General features: G+C 39.5%; 1 protein-coding gene across 3 annotated transcripts in view; it reads right to left on the bottom strand.

The window, feature by feature from the left end:
• Positions 1-12,063, bottom strand: part of BOLL (boule homolog, RNA binding protein) — a 66,309-nt gene extending 54,246 nt beyond the window's left edge. For all 3 annotated transcript variants that reach the window (XM_040228862.1, XM_040228863.1, XM_040228864.1), the window contains exons 1-5: positions 11,919-12,063; positions 7,534-7,677; positions 4,553-4,644; positions 1,776-1,830; positions 296-371 (exon numbers count right to left, since the gene is read on the bottom strand). In XM_040228862.1, coding sequence (XP_040084796.1) covers positions 296-371; positions 1,776-1,830; positions 4,553-4,644; positions 7,534-7,677; positions 11,919-11,939 — 388 coding nt within the window. In that variant the 5' untranslated portion in view covers positions 11,940-12,063. The remainder of the gene's footprint in view (positions 1-295; positions 372-1,775; positions 1,831-4,552; positions 4,645-7,533; positions 7,678-11,918) is intronic.
• Between the last annotated feature and the right edge of the window lie 7,922 nt (positions 12,064-19,985).

Genomic DNA, 19,985 nt, shown 5'->3' with positions numbered 1-19,985 from the left:
TTTCTTTCATAATTTTAAACTATATTTTAACCATACAATTTTTCCTTTAAAGATTTAACTATTTAGAATATAGTTAAACATTATTATTTATATACATTTTCCTTGGCCTCCTTCATCCTACAAGTTAATGTATTTAATTTGTGGTAAGAAATATTCATTTGACTACCAACTTCTCTAAAATAACTTTATTAAATCAAAGAAACCTGATACTTTAATGAAGTTCTATTAATAGTCTTGTATTTCAAAAAAGAACCATGCAAAAATATTGAAAAATATATTAGTTCTCAATACATACGAGGGATCCCTACTTGTTGCTTTCTTATTGCCGGGCCAATGTTCAGTTTCTTATCCTTGTAATTAAGTTTTTCAGCCTAAAATTAGAAAAAGTACATTACTTAATTATCACACCTTGAAAACAGCAAGGCATAGTGGAAAGCGCAAAGCCTTTGATTAAAATAGATTTGGGTGTGAATCCTGGTTCTAATGTTCTGACCTAGATTTGGGTGTGAATCCTGGTTCTAATGTTCTGACCGTAATTCCTCATTTGGCAATTTGAGTTGTGTTACACATGTGGTCCCAGCTGAGGTTAAACAGGGAAACATTTTGTTTTCTTTTTTCAGCTTTTATACTGTAAACAAATGTCCTTTTCATGTTCTATTTATTGTCGTGTTTTTCACATTTTTGTGCCTTATGTTAGTATTTTTGCTACTTAAGATGGCTCTGAAGTGTAGTGTTGAAGTGTTGGCTAGTGTTCCCAAGTGCAAAAAGACTGTCATGTGTTTTAGCAGAGAAAATATGTGTTAGCTGGGTTAATTCATGCATGGGTTATAGTGCTGTTGATCATGAGTTCAATGTTAATGAATCAAAAATGTTACATGTAATCTTTAAACAGAAGCATACATAAAACAAAGTTATATATTGATTGGTTGATGAAAATACTGTAAACAGAAGTTTGTGAGAAACTAACCCTGTATTTTCTAGGTGCAGCACACTTCAATATTTGCTAATTCAGTGTTTATGACGATTTTATAGAACACCATCACTACAAATAATGAGAACTGACTGCATATGACTTAATATAAAATTTTTCCCTAAAAAATTAAACACTACACGTGCCAAACTTAAGAGTTATTAATACTGAACTGCAGGCTTTAGGTATTTTTTCTATGAATGTTCTTAGCTTATAAGTTTTTCATAGGAGGGAAATAACCTCAGATAATCTCATTTTAGGAATCTACATTCATAGTGTTTTTTAGGAATTCAAAGTGCTATTAACACATCAGAAAAGACACATCCCTAAATTCTCAGTTTAAGAAAATAAAGTGAAAAATTATAATTTCACAGCCAAACATGGAATTATTTGGCATTTGTTTTTCTGTAGATAAATTTCTCTTTAATTTTTAATTATTATTTTTGAGACCAATGTTGATCTCAAGATACGAAGAAAATAAATTTTTTTTAGCAATCAGTTACTGTACTGGAACCCTACTATTAAATACCTTAAAGCAGGGGTCCCCAACTTCTGGGATCTAATGCCTGATGATCTGAGGTGGAGCTGATGTAATAATAAAGTGCACGATAAATGTAACATCCCAAAACCATACACCCCAAGTCTGTGGAACAACTGTTGCCACCAAACTAGTCTCTGGTGCCCAAAAGGTTGGGGACCACTGCATTAAAGGATTAGTTTCAAAGAAAGAAGTTCCAAAAATGAAGTTAAATACACCAAAGTAAAAAGTTCCAAAAATGAAGTTAAATACACCAAAATATCTTACCTCTTGTAAAATTTTTTGTGCATCTTCTTGTGTTTCAAAAGTGACGAAGCCATACCTAAATAAATCCATTAATTATTATATTAGAACATGACATTGATATTATACTAAGATTAAATATATATATTTTTAGAATGGGCCACAGTAGGAGTGAACATTTTTCTATGGTGTACCAGTATGCAAAACTTAAGAGGAGAATTGTTCACAGCTTAACAGTTATCCTCTTAGAGGAAGAGGCCTAAAAAAAAAAAATAACAACCCAGGGATCTTAAAAAAGTATCAAACCAGAGCCGTATGCAAGGCAGGAAAACATGAGAGATTTGTGTTCTGGTTTACAAATTAAGGTGCAATAAATTTCAGCCCAGAGCAGTAACTTTCTTTTAAAATGACATAAGTTTGCTTTAAATAGAAATCAAAGTAGAAAAAAAATCTTTAAAAAATTAAAAATTGAACATGATAAAATATTTTATCTTGGTAAATGAGTACACATATTATTTACTATTATTAGCATATATTAACTGAGAATGTAACTATTAGTATATTTCCCAAACAAAATAAATTAAAAATACAATACAACCCAGGTTTTATATCTGCTTTTCGTATATAATTGTTATCTTCAGAATATAAATCATATGATCAAGATACAAATACACAGTATAAGCGAAGTGAAAGTTGCTCAGCTGTGTCCGACTCTTTGCGACACCCACAGACTTTACAGTCCACGGAATTCTCTGGGCCAGAATATCAGAGTGGGTAGCCATTCCCTTCTCCAGGGGATCCTCCCAATCCAGGAATCGAACCCAGGTCTCCCATACTGCAGGTGTATTCTTTACCAGCTGAGCCACCAGGGAAGCCCAAGAATACTGAAGTGGGTATCTATCCCTTCTCCAGGATATCTTCCTCACCCAGAAACTGAACCAGGGTCTCTGGCATTGCACGTAGATTCTTTAACAGCTGAATTACACAATATATGCCTTGTCCAAAAAAGACAAAATAGGTAGATAAAAAGGGATGAAAGAAATAAAAAGTATATCCCCTCCCAAATTTAATCTCTATTTTGATAACGTTAGGAAACTCTCTTGAGTAATGCTCAACTTTATTTTCCTCAAATTGTGTATGTATGTTAAGTTCCTCAGTCGTGTCCGACTCTTTGCGACCCCGTGGACTGTAGCCTACCAGGCTCTTTTGTCCATGGAATTCTCCAGGCAAGATTACTGGAGTGTGTAGCTGTTCCCTTCTCCAGGGGATTGATTCAACCTAGGGATCAAACCCAGGTCTTCTGAATTGCAAGCAGATTCTTTACTGTCTAAACCACCAGGGAAGTGACGATTCATAATTACTAATAAGTAATTATGTATCATGTAATTAATAAACATTTACTATTTTCTTCAATCTATACTGTATTGTATATGAATTTCCTTTTTCAACAAAGGAATTTCTTTATTTGCTCATGTATTAAACAAGGGCTAAAGAAGTATTTTTACACTTTTTTTTAGTAGAACACATATACCACCCAGTGGAAAAGGCATAAAATACAGTCTACACTGCTATGTGTTTTTTTCAATGATTTAAAAATGGATATTACAAATTCCATTAAGCCAAATACAAGTGGTATAATTTCACTTCATTATATTATTTTTTGTCAGACTCAGAAGTCTCTTGTTTATATGCAGGATTTGTTTATATGTTTATATCTGTTAATCATCTGCAGAATCTCATCTCTTTTGAAGTGTCCACCTGTCATATTTACATGTAGTTTCCCACTAATATTTTATCCATTTTATTGGTCCCTTCTTTTATGCCTATGAATATGTATATATTGACTCTTTTTCAAGAAAATAATCATTCATCGATTTCTTTAACTTTGCAATCCAACTTCTCAAGTAAGTACACTATGTAAACTATCTTTTTCTTCTCTGATATTTGGCTTTTGTATATACCAATTCACTAAAACAGCTCTAATGTCACCAGACATTACTAGCCAAATCCTAGTGCTTTCTTCTTTAATTTTCATTCTCCTTGATTTGGCAATTAAAAATCATTCTCGCTAAGATTATATTTCTTAGATTAGTCCCCTGGTTAGGTCTCTGAGGCACAACCTACAGACATTCTTTTGTGTCAGCCTTTTCCAAATTAAGTTTTCGCTAGTCTAAAGCAGGTATACAATTCCAAAATTATCAGATTCCTTTAGCTTCTGGTTCCTTGGTTACTGGACATCAGCTACCCAACATTAAGTGCTTACAATGAATGGTCCCTCAGCCTTTGCAAGAATAACTTTACAACAAATTAAGGAATATTATAGCGTCCCCTTTCCTCTAAAATACCCATGCCCCACTCCCCCACACATGAAGATCAAAAGGTAGGAGACAGAAGCCATGAAACTCTCTTTTTAAAAATGGAATCAGGACTTCCCTGGTGGTCTGGTGGTAAAGAATACGCCTGCCAATTCAGGGGACATTGGTTCCATCCCTGGTCTGGGAAGATTCCACATGTGGTCAAGCAACTAAGCCCATGCACCACAACTACTGAAGCCTGTGCACCCTAGAGCCCCTGCTTGCTGCAACTAGAGAAAGCTCAGGCACAAAAATGAAGAACCAGTTGAAGCCAAAAAAATTCAAAACACAACCAATGGCCCCCCACCAAAAAAAACAACAAAACAGCCAAACCCACTACAACTTCTTAAAAAAAAAAAAAAAAGGAACCAAAGGTAGAATACAAAATGTAGCAATCCAATAAAAACACAATTGTTAATTCTGTGTACTACCTATAGTGATACTAACCCTTTGGAAACTCCAGCTCTGTCATTTACAATCTTCACTTCTTTTACAGACCCATACTGGGAAAAAAATTTTCTTAAATCATTTTCATTTGTCTAATGGTATAAAAAGAAAAAACACAAAAAACATTTTAATTGATAAAAGATGAAATAACTTCTGCTTGTTTTGGAGACAGAAAAGGCAACACAAATAACAATATGGATATAAGGATGCCTGTCATCATAAAAACAGTAAATGAAATCATTAGGTTTTTAAAATCAATATTAATACTTTGCTTTATGCAGAGTTGTTAATACTATGTTGTTAAATTATTACATAGCAATAAAATATTTTAAGCTGAGTTTTCTGAAACTACAAATAAAGTTGTTCTCTAGTTAGCTATTTTTTGATAAAATTGTACTAGACATGCCTATAACTACACTAAGGGCATATTATTATTGGTTCTTGTGATTCAGAGAGGCCTCCAGTCATGGCAGTGGAACTAGGTTATGCTGGCCTCCACCAGTCACTCTATTTTTATTTTAAAATTTATTTTTAATTGAAGGATAATTGCTTTACAGAATTTTGCTGTTTTCTGTCAAACAATTACTCTATTTTAATCAGCACAGTCATCAGGAAAGTTAAGGTCTTAGAAAGGAAATACATTTACAAAAGTACCTGAACTAAATTGGTGGTAACAACAGAGAGGCCACAAAACTTAAAGTTTTTAGACGTTTTATCTGTACTCAATATACATACAGACATTATGATGATACACAAAAAATATTGAGTCATAACTAGACTATCATGTATAAGATGTCTACAAAGATGGTTTGGCATATCTGGCAATTAAAATAATCTCATAATAGACCCACATCACCTTTCCCTAGAGCATTCACTCTAAATTCATTGCAATTTCATTTTCTGGTTCAACTGTGTTTGCCCACAAGAAAAACTTTAAATATTCATAGAAAAAATTTTTCTTTACGTATGTATCTAGGAAAAGACATGCCTAATGGTAGAGCAATACCTCTTGAGTTCCACAGGTACCTCACTGCTGCTTCTAAGTTGCTTCAGTCGTGTCCGACTCTGTGCTACCCTATAGATGGCAGTCCACCAGGCTCCCTGTCCCTGGGATTCTCCAGGCAAGAACAGTGGAGTGGGTTGCCATTTCCTTCTCCAATGAATGAAAGTGAAAGTGAAGTCGCTCAGTCACATCCAACTCTTAGCATTAGTTAAAAAAAAATAAATTTTTAGTTGGTAACCTAAAGCTTGCTAAATTGGATGATGGCAAATACTGAGTTAATCTAGGTATAACAGTCTCATTTCAATAAACACAAAATGGAATCAACATCAAAGATTTCTATTAGAGGCTTGCAAACAAATTAATTAAACCATTCATCACTAGCTCAATTTTGCATCTCCATCTCTGTTAAAAAGGAGACAGAAAATCAAGATAATCAAATATTAAAAGGGATGGATTCTAGGGGTCTAAAAAGAAGAATTTTATGAAGTTTGAGACTGCTTGCTACTGTGTTAAACTACTTCCTTGATGGAAATTATCTATGGTTTTGGGTAAGGTGTAACTATAATAGGGAGAACCTTACCAATTAATTTAAAGCTAAGACTGTATTGTAATGGCCCCCAAAGTTTATATTGTAGCTGACAGGCTTTGATAAAAACCGACACTAAACTAATGAGAACCCACCGTATAGCACAGGGAACTCTACTCAATGCTGTGGTGACCTAAATGGGAAAGAAATCTTAAAGAGGGGATATATGCATACCTATAGCTGGATCACTCTGCTGTAGAGTAGAAACTAAAACAACATTGTAAACCAACTATACGTCAAAAAAGAAAAAAACCCTACCCTACACTTAACCTAGCCATACAAACTGTTATATTTACTGATGATTTATTTAAAAATATGCTAAGTTAATATAATATAAATTCTGAATAAGAATATTTAACTTGAATATTTATGGTCAGTTATTAATATTTTCCATAGAAACAGGAAATCTTTTTAAAAGCAAGCATTTCATAAGAAATTATTTTCCTTAATTTATTATTAGTGAACCAATCACACACTTGCTTAAGACTCATAATTTTGATAAACACATTGTAACATTCATCTTGAGCAGGAAAGAAGCAATTCGATCCAAATTGTGAGACACTGATTGTTGGAAAACAGTGAGTGATAAATACTATACCCTAATTGCACAAGGATTTTTTTTTTAAGACAACTCTCCCTGAAATTTCCAATATGTAATATGGAAGCCTGGAAATCCTTCTATATATTCCCTTGGAAGAAAGAACGTTCCACTTAAATTATCAATGCCTGCCTTTCTCGTAGGTGTTTACAACTGCCTCCCACATGGGGGTGCTGCAAAACATCTCACAAAACTATGCCTCTCTGAAAGAGTGAAATGGCTGATTATTTAAACATATTACTGTTAAGATGCTTTATTCTGACTAGGACACAGGCCTTTTCTGGTAACCAAATTGTAAATTCGGTGACAGAAGCAATTTGCAAAATAAAAGTCTAAGAAGTTGCTTAGGAATTGAAAATAAAAGTTGCGATAAAGAAACAGGACTTCATAAAACTGTTGTTTTTTGTTTTCTTTTTCCTTGAGTCAATTTTTGAAAATTTTAATCACTCATTGTTTGGGCTATTGGATTACTATGTAAAAAAATTATAATTAGTGTGATATAGTAAAATAAAGAATGTGGAGCTATCAGTCAGAAAACTACGATTCTAGTTTTCACTTTGTCTTTAAGTAGTTAGGTGACTATAGATACATCAATGAGCCTCAATTGCCTCATATGTGAAATTAGACAATTATATGCACTCTACTATAAGACAATCTGAACCCTACTAATCATTATGAAAATATTAAATACATTATTATTTTTATAGTTGCACAAATAAACCATTTCTGAGAAATATAACAAAATACTTCTAATACAAAAAATAATTCACTATATTGCATACATTATTAGGTACCTTAAAGTCAATTCCTCCTACAAAGATGCGATTAGGGATCACTGTTCCATATCTTGGGGCACTCGTTGGGTTATTCAAAGGCACAGGTGACACAGGATTAGGAGATGGAGATAATGAATCTGTTTGTGTCTGATTTGATGTTTGCTGTAAAATAAAATTCTTTTAAACTCTTAGTATTGGGTATAAGTTTTAACGCAAGATAAAAGCATTTATCCTTCAAAAAGGTAAGTATACTGACAAAATGTAGTATTTTAGACTTTAATTTTATGCTATTATGAAGTTTATAGAGCTAATAACTTTTGAAGGCAAGAAAAATAAAAGAAATACAGAATCTACTCCTCTACAAAGATCTTAAATCTTAAATGTATCATTTAAACATACATATATTAATTACTATCACATGTACAATTTAAATATTTTAAGTATTAAGAAGGAATATTAAACTCAAAAAGAAGTTTAGGAAAGAGAAAAGTAGCCCTGGACAGTTAGGAGCTGGCCTGGTACAACAACTAGGCCCTGGTGTTGTAAGAGGTATCTGGGACCTCACAGGTAGGCTGTGATGTTCTCCTGTTAACACCAACAATGAGCAAGGCTACTGTTATTGTGATGAAATAAAGTGAAAGTCGCTCAGTTGTGTCTGACTCTCTGCCACCCCATGGACTATACAGTCCATGGAATTCTCCAGGCCAGAATACTGGAGTGAGTAGCCTTTCCCTTCTCCAGGGGATCTTTCCAATCCAGGGATCAAACCCAGGTCTCCCACATTGCAGGAGGATTCTTTACCAGCTGAGCCACAAGGGAAGGCCAAGAATACTGGAGTGAGTAGCCTATCCCTGCTCCAGGGGATCTTCCCAACCCAGGAATGGAACTGGGGTCTCCTGCACTGCAGGCAGATTCTTTACCAACTGAGCTATCAGGGTAGTGTTATTGTGATGGGTGAAGATAAAAACAAGACCACTCCATAATCATACCTGCAGGCTGACAGAAATAAAAGCACTGCCCAAACCACAAGAATGACCAAATATCTTTTTATCCTGCCTGAACAAGACTGACTGCTCCTTCTTTATCAATCACAAAACTTTAGCTTCAATCTCTTTCTTGTCTCCTAAATAAGAATTAACATAGCACTAGTGGTAAAGAACTTGCCTGCCAATGCAGGAGACTTAAGAGACGCCGGTTCGATCCCTGGGTGGGAAAGAACCCCTGGAAAAGGAAATGGCAACCCACTCCAGTATTCTTGCCAGGAGAAACCCATGGACAGAGAAGCCTGGCAGGCTACAGTCCATAGGGTTGCAAAGAGTCAGACATGACTGAAGCAACTTAGCACTCAGCACAATTATAGAACTACTCCCACTTTCTAACAACATGCATTTCAGAGTAAAATCTTCTTTAAACCCACTCTAAAAAGTGCTAATACAAGCCTAAATCCTATAATAAGTTCTAACATCCTCTAGTTGAGAGGCCCCATATTCTTCCTTGCTGTAATTCAGAAGAGCCAACTTAAACTATAGGTGTATCTGTGGTGGTCTTTGGCTAAAGGGCATTGACAAGTAAATACATTCTGACATTTAAGTTCACTGCTTTTCAACTCTAAAGTCAAATTTTTAAATGCACTTGGCAATTTGAAAAGTGATCTGATTTTGACTTTATACTAAAGTTTTTAATATTAATTTTTACTTTATGTTAAAGAACTGAGCTCATATTCATATATTCACAATTCTAAGTCAGTGGATCTAATTCAGATTTTAATAAATACATATTAACAAGTAATGGAGAAGAAAATGGCAACCCATGCCAGTATTCTTGCCTGAAAAATACCATGGACAGGAGAGCTTGGTGGTCCACAGTCCACAAGGTTGCAAACTGTTGGGACATGACTTAGCGACTATAAAAACAGTAACAACTAACATATATGCCTTCGCACAATAACAAGACAGTAGATAGACTCTTAAGGTACACTGGGAAAAAAACAAGACTTGGGAATAGAATTTTAAAGAGAAACAAATATAAGAACTTGCTATTTTCCTTGTAAGAACACTAAAGAGACTTCTGAGACACTAAAAGAGTGCTTCAAAAAGCTTGAAGTTCACGACTTAAATTCTCTGAAAAACAAACTCATGAAAATGAATTTCCCACTTAGATAATGGAGTTGTTCTTTTTCACACTGCTCTCCTTTCACTTTACTGGCCAATAAGCCATAATCCCTAAAAATTAATCTCTGCAAGATGTACAGAGAAATATCTAGGCCAGTGGTGACTAGCAGGCTATAGGCTTTTGGGGTCTATTGTCCATCTAGTCTCAAGAAGGAAAAACGCTCCCTAGTAAGGGAGTTCATAAAAATATCTCTTAAACCACAAAGTCATCATATTTAATAATTGCTCTGTTGTAGCTGCCAGTTAAAACTGGGAAACCAATCTTAATAGCATCTTCTCAGGGCATTTGAAAGTTAATTTATAACTTCAGTCACCTGTAAGACATAGTGCCAGACTGGATGATTCTGGGATGTTTTACTTTTCAACTGTGGATTTGTATTGCTAGAGATAACTGAACAGCTCTGGCAGATACAGTCTACTCTATCTGCCTATTTGTTTAGAGAATGCAGAAATTACTTATGTGCAAAATTTAAAAAAAATTCATAAAATTCTCTTCTTTAAAACAAAATAACTCAATGGGTGAACTCTTGCTTTCAAATTTATTTAAATAAAACTCCACTGGTTTTATTTTTATGAGAGAAAAATGACATGAATGGAAGAGAATAAAGTGCTTTATTTCCAATCTTAAGAAATCCTCAACACAGAGGAAGGAAAAAACACGAACTTTGTACATGCTATTCACATCATTCTTCAATTTTTAAGGTTCCTATTCTACTGTGGGTTCCAACTTTTTTCTCCTTACCACTAATCACTTTCCAACACACTATGTAATTTATATTACGTTTGTCATCTCTCTCCACTATATTGTAATGTTCAAAAAAAGGGCTTTGCTTGTTTTGTTCACCACAGTATCTAAGACCATATATAGCAGATGTTCAATAAACATTTGTTGAATAAAGAATAAATAATTTCTTCTTGCTCACGATTCACCAACCTTAGGTTGTGGGCTGAAGACTACAACATGAATAAAACCCTAGAAAATATTTTAATCTTGGCAGTAACAAAGCTCAGGTAGAGGCAATCTTTAAGTTCCTTAGAGAGAGTTAGCGATTTATTGAGTTAATTCAGAATGCCTCAAATTCCGCCAGCAAAATTTTGCAAATGTATGAAAAGCACCTAGCTAGGTGCTGTTTTGGGGCAAGCAGTAAGGGTCCTTAGCTTAGTAAAACTTCCAGTACTAAAAAGTTTATTTAAAATTTCCTCCAAAATAATGTGCCCCCACTGCCTCCTCCCCTGGAGAATTAACCTCGAAATTTATCATCTACTCTGCCAATGAAGAGAAGAGGAAAAAGACGGGCTAACCGTCGCAGTCAAGGACTCGGCGCTCCTTCCCCTCCGAGGCCAGCAAGCTGAGGTGCTGGAGGAAATGGCCGCAGCAACAACTTCCTCAGGTTCTCTCAAGTCATCGTGAACTGGACCACCGATTCGAGGATCCACCCCCTCCCCACCAAAGTGCGGGAGGGAAAAGAAGGCTAGCCAGCGAGAAATTTTGTCCCGCAAACCCGCCAGAAGCAGTGGCGGGAATCCTCAACGGCACAGACCCAGACGCCGGCCTCGTGCGTAGCAGGGCCCCGCGGGCATCGCGTGGCACTCGCTGATTGGCTGCCGGCGGGCACGGGGTGGGGCGCGACGGCACGTGGGGGTGGGGCGCGACGGCACGTTGCCGCAGCCCTTCGGGCCTACTCGGTCTCCCACCCCTCCCCCACCCGGCCCAGACTGGCTTGGGCGCGAGTGTCCAGGTCCAACCTGTGCCCAGGTGCCCCATATAACCCACACTCGCCCCCCCCCACCAGGTCTCTCAGGACTTCTGGTTTCCGCTGACCGGTCGGGAAGAGGAGGGGATGGCCACCTGGTCAACTCCTCATGAGGGTGGCTAGGCTGAGTCTGGCTGGAGTGAGCGTCAAAGACGCAGCCGAACCTACTGTCGGCGGGAAAGCTGGTTCTCTAGCCTGAACCCAGCCTGGTGCACAGGACCTGGTTACCCACGCTTCCCGCAACCTCCCAGCAGGTCTACACCAGTCCAGGCCCGGCATCGCACCTGCCTGACCCCACTACACAAGCTGACAGGGCCTGCAGGCAGGCCGCTCTTCATGGCGGTCGATGGGGCGCCCTGTCCACGGTTCTTGCTGACAAAATAGCGAGCTCTAGACTCGTCCTTCCAGCCCCTCACAGACCGAGTCCACGTTGCTCCTTCTCCCCGCTAGCCCTCTGGGCCCTGACCGCCGTACTCACCGCCCCGGACTCGGTCTCCATCTTCCTCTCTGCTCTTCAAAAGCCAGGGGGAAAGGCACAGAAACCTACAGTTCGAAAGCACCTTCACACCCAGGAAGCAACACCACGCTTCCCGACGGAGACTTTCTCCCCCTGGCGGCGACGGCGGCGGTGGCAGCTGCAAGGGCGCAGACTCGAACCCGGGGCCTGAACCTGCCACCCGCGGGGATAGGGAGGGGCAGACGACGTAGCCTCGGGCGGCGGGTGGCGGTGCGGGCGGGCGCCGCAGGCCCGGGAGGGACGCGGGCGGGCAGGTTTCGGCCGTGGCCCGTGGTCGCCGAGCTGGGCCGTCTCAGGGGCAGAGCGTGCAGCAGGTCGGGGCGGGCGTGAGGTGTGCGGATCGAGGGCTCTATTCTCAAGCCCCTCTCGTCTGCTTTCGGACGGCTGGGGAAGAGACAGCGAACGGCTATGCAGAGCTCCATGCACCACACGCCTTTTCCTCTCCTCCCCTTTGGAGAAAAGTTGGCTTCTAGGACTGGTGGGTTTTCGAGAGGTGGCGGTGCGGTTAGAGGCTGCTTTACTAAGGTGCAAGAAGCCGGTTGACGGGCGACTTCGTAAGGCTGGTGCGGGGAGAGGAGGCCAGTTTGCAGAGTTAAAGGCTGACCTCCGGGGCCTGACGCGCCAAACTCGGGGGCTCTGGAGAAGCCGCAGACGCCTCGGCGCACCTGTTGTCGCCGTCACTCATCCCAGCCGAGCGGGCGGGGCGGGGCGTGGGCCGCTTGGCCGGGAACCGCCGCGCCGCCCCGTCCGAGCTCCGGCGTCGGTCTTAGGCCCGCGCCCGCTGAGCACAGCCCGCCCGCTGAACACAGCCCGCCCGCTGAACACAGCCCGTCCGCCGCACAGCGGGTCAGCGATGGATCTACCTGCGCGCTTCCAGGGGTGAGGACTGTGCCACTTGGCTGGAGCGGCTCTATTTCCTTTGAAAGAAGTCTGCTTTGTAAAAAGTCCTTCTGAAAAGTAGCTGCCATTTATGCATCAATACATATGTCATCAACTTCACATACTTATGTATATAAATATATATAACCAATTTTAAACAATCACAACTCGGTAAACTTCTGTAATGATTATGGTGATTATGGCACTATGATTCAGTTCAGTTCAGTTCAGTCGCTCAGTCGTGCCTGACTGCGACCCCTTGAATCGCAGCGCGCCAGGCCTCCCTGTCCATCACCAACTCCTGGAGTTCACTCAGACTCAGGTCCATCGAGTCAGTGATGCCATCCAGCCATCTCATCCTCTGGCGTCCCCTTCTCCTCCTGCCCCCAATCCCTCCCAGCATCAGAGTCTTTTCCAATGAGTCAACTCTTCGCATGAGGTGGCCAAAGTACTGGAGTTTCAGCTTTAGCAACATTCCTTCCAAAGAAATCCCAGGGTTGATCTCTTCCAGAATGGACTGGTTGGATCTCCTTGCAGTCCAAGGGACTCTCAAGAGTCTTCTCCAACACCACAGTTCGCTCAGCCCTCTTCACAGTCCAACTCTCACATCCGTACATGACTACTGGAAAAACCATAGCCTTGACTAGACGGACCTTAGTCGGCAAAGTAATGTCTCTGCTTTTGAATATGCTATCTAGGTTGGTCATAACTTTTCTTCCAAGGAGTAAGCGTCTTTTAATTTCATGGCTGCACACACCATCTGCAGTGATTTTGGAGCCCCCCAAAATAAAGTCTGACACTGTTTCCACTGTTTCCCCATCTATTTCCCATGAAGTGATGGGACCAGATGCCATGATCTTCATTTTCTGAATGTTGAGCTCTAAGCCAAGTTTTTCACTCTCCTCTTTTACTTTCATCAAGAGGCTTTTGAGTTCCTCTTCACTTTCTGCCATAAGGGTGGTGTCATCTGCATATCTGAGGTTATTGATATTTCTCCCGGCAATCTTGATACCAGCTTGTGATTCTTCCAGCCCAGCGTTTCTCTGCACAGAAGTTAAATAAGCAAGGTGACAATATACAGCCTTGACGTACTCCTTTTCCTATTTGGAACCAGTCTGTTGTTTCATGTCCAGTTCTAACTGTTGCTTCCTGACCTATATATAGGTTTCTCAAGAGGCAGGTCAGGTGGTCTGGTATTCCCATCTCTTGAAGAATTTTCTACAGTTTATTGTGATCCACACAGTCACAGGCTTTGGCATAAGCAAATTGGAAGTGGTCAAACAGGAGCAGCGAACTAAAATGGACTGGAATGGGTGAGTTTAACTCAGATGACCATTATATCTACTACTGTAGGCAGGAATCCCTTAGAAGAAATGGAGTAGCCATCATGGTCAACAAGAGTCTGAAATGCAGTACTTGGATGCAATCTCAAAAATGACAGAATGATCTCTGTTCGTTTCCAAGGCAAACCATTCAATATCACGGCACTATGATTATGGTTAAGCAATTTGGTCAGGATCTAAAGCAATAGATTTCAGTCTCTGATCACAGGTCATGATTTAATCACATTACCATATTTTAAAGCATTAGCAAAAACTGTTAAACATCACATCAGTGATGACTTTTGAACTATCTTAAAAGTTTGACTTTAGTTTACTTTCAAGATAAAGTGTTAAAATTATTATGTATTTAAGTGTTAAAATTATTATGTATCTTAGTCTTTGGTGCAGAAGGAGAGCATGGCAACCCACTCCAATATTCTTGCCTGGAGGATCCTCATGGACAGAGGAGCCTGGTGGGCTCCATGGGGTCTCAAAGAGTGGAACACTACTGAAGCGACTTAGCACACACTTTGATGCCAGGCCCAGTGCTTTACAATCAGTATCAGTTAATCATTTCATTATCCAGCAGCCCTTCGGGTAGATACACCTCTTATTTTCGTGTGTGTGTGTGTGTGTGTGTGTGTGTGTGTGTGTGTAAGTCACTCAGTGCTGTCCAACTCTTTGTGACCCTATGGACTGTAGCTCGCTAGGGTCCTCAGTCCATGAGATTCTCCAGGCAAGAATACTGGAGTGGATTGCCATGCCCACCTCTCCAAATGGAGATTTGGAGGTTAAGCAATTTGGTCAAGATCTAAAGCGATGGATTTAACCAGGACTGTCTCTGATAGCAGGTCATGATTTAACCATATTGACATACTTTAAAGAATTAGCAAAAACTATTTAAAATTACATCAGTAATGGCTTTTGTATTGTATATATATATATGAAAGTTTGACTTTTATTTACTACAAGATAAAGTGTTAAATTATTATGTATTTAAGTTTTAACCCTTTCAGATGTTTAGCTTTTCATATTATTTACCACAAATAAAATGGGAAACAATTTTTTTTCATTGACTACAGTTCAGCTACAGCATCCTAAAGTCATTATATGTTTGTGCATACAATTTAAGCTCATTTTTGCAGGTTTTAGTTTCTGTAGAAACAGAGATTGTAAACCTATTAAAAAGTAAAGCTCATTCCAGAGGAGAATAATTTTGCTATTCAATACTATTAGAACTGATCTTTGGGCATTTTTTCCCCTGGTAGTAATGATGGGTTTAAGTAGATATTACTGCCATCTCTTTTGCCCAAGTCTCTTTTGACTAACAACACATTTTTGAAGACTGTATTCACCATAATAGGTGTTCAGTCTGTGACAACATTAGGGAACACTGTATTTCAATATCCATGTCAGGTTCTAGGAGAATATACTGAATTTGCAGTATATTAATTCTTTGTTCTGCTTCTAAGTCATTTAGTCCTTAGAGCAAAAAGAATATTTTAAAACTTGAATAAAACATACACACTCATACAGGTCAACTTCGTACATGTTTATAGAGTTCCTGTATGTTCAGGAACATAAATGACTTAGAAGCAGAACAAGATCAAACCTCTGTCCTTGATGTACTTTCGGTCTAGAAAGAGAGAAAAGACTAATTACTATAACTGCAAAAAATTATGTCTAAATACACTTATAATAAATAGGATACATACAGAATAGAATAAGTGGTATATGAATTATGATCCAAGGCCTGTGGAAACACAGAGCACAGTGTCCAGACCTGGGAAGGGGCACCAACAAAGCTGAAATGATGGTCTGAATGGGAAGGTGAAGAAAGCCCCTGTCACGTGTGCAGCACCAGGCAAGGCATGCTATTTTTAAATCTTCTCAGTTACCATTCTTTATCTGGCAGTCTGAGCCTTAGAGAGTTTATAAAAGTGACTCATTTAATTACATTGCTAGAAAGTGGTGGACGTGGTTTTCAATTTGACTCCATTCCCCATGTATAGTGCACTCTGTCATGTTATTTATATCATGGTATCAAGGACTTGGGCTTCCCAGGTAGCTCAGTGGTAAAGAATCTGCCTGCCAAGCAGGAGACTCGGGTTCAATCCCTGGGTCAGAAGATCCCCCAGAGCAGATAATGGCAACCTACTTTAGTGTTCATGCCTGGAAAATCCTGTGGACAAAGGAACCTAGTGGGCTATAGTCCATGGGTCACAGAAGAGTCAGATATGACTTAAGTGACTAAACAATAATATTGGAGGATAATTGCTTTATACCGTTGTGTTGGTTTCTGCCATACATCAACATGAATCAGCCATAGGTATACATGTGTCACTTCCTTCTTGAACCTCCCTCCCATCTCCACCCCATCCCACCCCTCTAGATTTTCACAGAGCACTCGGTTGAGCTCCCTGTGTCACATAGCAAATTCCCACTGGCTATCTGTTTAACACATGGTGATGTAAATGTTTCAATGCTACTTTCTTGGTTGGTCCCACCCTTTCCTTCTCCCACTGTGTCGGCAAGGCTGTTTTCTATGTCTGCGTCTCCACTGCTGCTCTGCAAATAGGTTAAGCAGTACCATCTTTCTAGATTCCATATATATGAGTTAATTACAATATTTATCTTTCTCTTTTGGACTTACTTCACTCTGTATAATAGGCTCTAGGGTCATCTACCTCATTAGAACTGAGTGAAATGTGTTCCTTTTTATGGCTGAGTAATATTCCTTTGTGTGTATATACCACTATTTCTTTATCCATTCATCTTTCTATGGACATCTAGATTGCTACCATGTGCTAGCTATTCTAAATAGTGCTGTGATGAACATTGGGATACATGTATCTTTTTCAATTATGATTTCCTCAGGGTATATGTCCAGTAGTGGGATTGTTGGTCATATGGTCATTTTAGTCCTAGTTTTTAAAGAAATCTCCGTACTATTCTCCATAGTGGGCTGTATCCAATTTACATTCCCACCAACAGTGCAAGAGGGTTCCTTTTTCTCCACACCCTCTCCAATATTTGTTGTTTTTGTTGTTTAGCCACTCAGTCATGTCTGACTCTGTAATCCCATGGACTACAGCACGCCAGGCTTCCTGTCCTTCACCATCCCCCAGAGCTTGCTGAAACTCATGTGCATTGAGTTGGTGATGCCATCCAACCATCTCGTCCTCTGTCCTCCCCTTCTCCTCCTGTCTTCAATCTTTCTCAGCATGAGGGTCTTTTCCAGTGAGTCGGTTCTTTGCATCAAGTGGCCAAAGTATTGGAGCTTCAGCTTCAGCACCAACCTTTCCAGTGAATATTCAGAGTTGATTTTCTTTAGGATTGACTGGTTTTGTCTCCTTTCAGTCCAAGGGACTCAAGAATCTTCTCAAATGCCACAGTCCTCCAATATTTAATTGGAAGATAATTGCTTTACAATATTGTCCCTTTATTTTATCCCTAACCTGCTCTCACTTCCTGACCAGTAACTTTGCTGGTTTTTATTATCTTTCCATTTTTATGTTATTCTTGGATTTGAACTCTAGGGGAAGAGAAAGTTTTCCTTGACCCTCTTTAGGGTCTTTGGCTGGGTCTGAAAATTAAACTGACAAAGACAGGTTAACAGAAGAAAAACATACACATTTTATTGAATTTTCACATGTACATAGGAACCTTCAGAAGAGAATGAAGACTCTAGGAAGTAATGAGAACAGGAAGCTTTCATGCTTTTTAGACAAACAATAAATTTGTGAGGAATTGACAGGACAAAAGGGTTTGGGCTAGGGAGAGTAAATGGTGAAGAAGTAACTAGGAAGATTAAGGTTAGTTTAACAAGATTTGTTTGCAGATTCTTCTGGGCTGATAGGGGATTTATTTTCTTTCTTTAGGCTTTTTCTACATTTACTGGTTCTAATTGCTTCCAAATAAAAATTGTAGGTCAAAGACACATTTTGGGGTGACATGTTCTGGTTTCCTTCAAATGCATGCAATATTTTCACCACTATAATAATGACACCTCTTAATGCATTTTTCTTACATCCCAAGCATCTTGGCAATATGTCATGTCATATCCCTAGTGTCCTTCTCTCCTTGACATTCAAACATCTCTGTATTATATTGTTGAATTGTCACTGTTCTACTCTCCTTCAGCAACTACATTGTGTTTGAGTAGCAGGCAGTTGTTGTTGCCTTGGTGCATACCTAAGGCAGACCACCACATACTGTTGTGTAGATTCTTCAGTGCATAAGAATTCTGGCCAGAAATGTGAAGAGGCTTGAAATACAGCCCTTGCTGCTCCTTTCACATCATCAGTTAGCCATAGTGCCCCATCCATTCAATGGGGGAGCTTTTTCCTAATTCATGAAAAGGTGCTGAGTGGGCCAGTTGCAGCCATGCCTAAACAGAGCTCCTGCATTATAAGATAGGATCAGGAAATGCTGGTTTATGTTCATCATGTTTGATTATCACGTTCTCAGACATAAGTAACTGCTTGACATTTGGTAAAATTTTCAGCTAGGTAAGTGATTCAAGTTGGGTTCCTCAGGAAACAGATTGTGATATTTGCATGCAGGAGATTTTTGGGACCTGTGCTTGGGAACAGCACCTGAGAAGAGTGAAGGAAACAGAACTGGACAAAGAAGTTGAATTGTGATGTTGAAACAGCATCCTCAGCAATCCTAGGATGACTTTCTAAGTTGTCCCCCGTGACCAGAATTCCCTCTCAACCCTGTACTCTACTGTCTATAGTCACTGGATGCAGGCTGCTCCCAGAGTGGACCTGACTGGACATGATGGTTCTCTTCAGCTGAGGGCAGTTTCTGGACAGGGGCACAGCTGAGAACAACCCACACTCACAACACCTGGTGGAACAAAGGACACAGTATTGAAGTGGATTTGGCACACCACAGCATATGTTAAAGTAGCTTCATAACCACTGAGTGACTTTTTCTCCACAATGGGATTAATCAGGTTACTACTGTTTGCTTTTGGTTGCAGGAACGCCTGATAGAAACAAAATGCTGCTGCTGCTGCTAAGTCGCTTCAGTCATGTCCAACTGTGCGACCCCATAGATAGCAGCCCACTAGGCTCCCCGTCCCTGGGATTCTCCAGGCAAGAATACTGGAGTGGGTTGCCATTTCCTTCTCCAGATAGAAACAGAATAATCCCAGGAAAAATTCAAGCTTTTTTCTTAGGGCACTTCAGAGATTGCAATGAATACCAGGAACATAGATCCAATGAACAAAAATTGTCTGAAAATACAGGTTGCAAGTTGTATTTAATGACTGTAGACTTGAAAATATCTTATAAGTTTGTCCTCTGTTGGTTCCATGTTCAAGAAAATATCTGTATTGGTTATGATGGGGCAACATAATTAAAAAGCAAAGCCTTCTTGCAACCCAGAAAACCTTTCCTCAAAGGTGAAATTTACTGAATAAGCATGAAACTTGTGGTACCACATTGGTATCAATGTGTACCAATGGACAGACAATCCACCCACGAGAGACTGCAAAGACAGAAAGGAGACTTACCCCCGTATATAGTCAAGCAGGTACAACCCATTACATCACACACAGTTCATCACAGCTTTACCCAATAATTGGAGTGACCATCTTATTGGCTTTATCCAGAAGAAAAACAAGCTGCTTATATCTTTGTAACAGGAGGTACTTTTGCAAACTACAGCAAAGCAACCATCAAACTTGGGCTCTTACCTTACTGAAACTGGGAGATAGTGAAGCTATAACCCTTGAGATTCGAATTTCCAATTCACAGCTCAGAAATGTACTTGAGGAAACATTTCTGAGTTGTGAGACTGGCAAGAGACTTATTTA

Source organism: Oryx dammah, unplaced genomic scaffold, assembly GCF_014754425.2.
Source record: "Oryx dammah isolate SB20612 unplaced genomic scaffold, SCBI_Odam_1.1 HiC_scaffold_27, whole genome shotgun sequence".
In the NCBI taxonomy this organism is placed as follows: domain Eukaryota; kingdom Metazoa; phylum Chordata; class Mammalia; order Artiodactyla; family Bovidae; genus Oryx; species Oryx dammah.
This window is presented reverse-complemented; position numbering and strand designations above follow the sequence as displayed.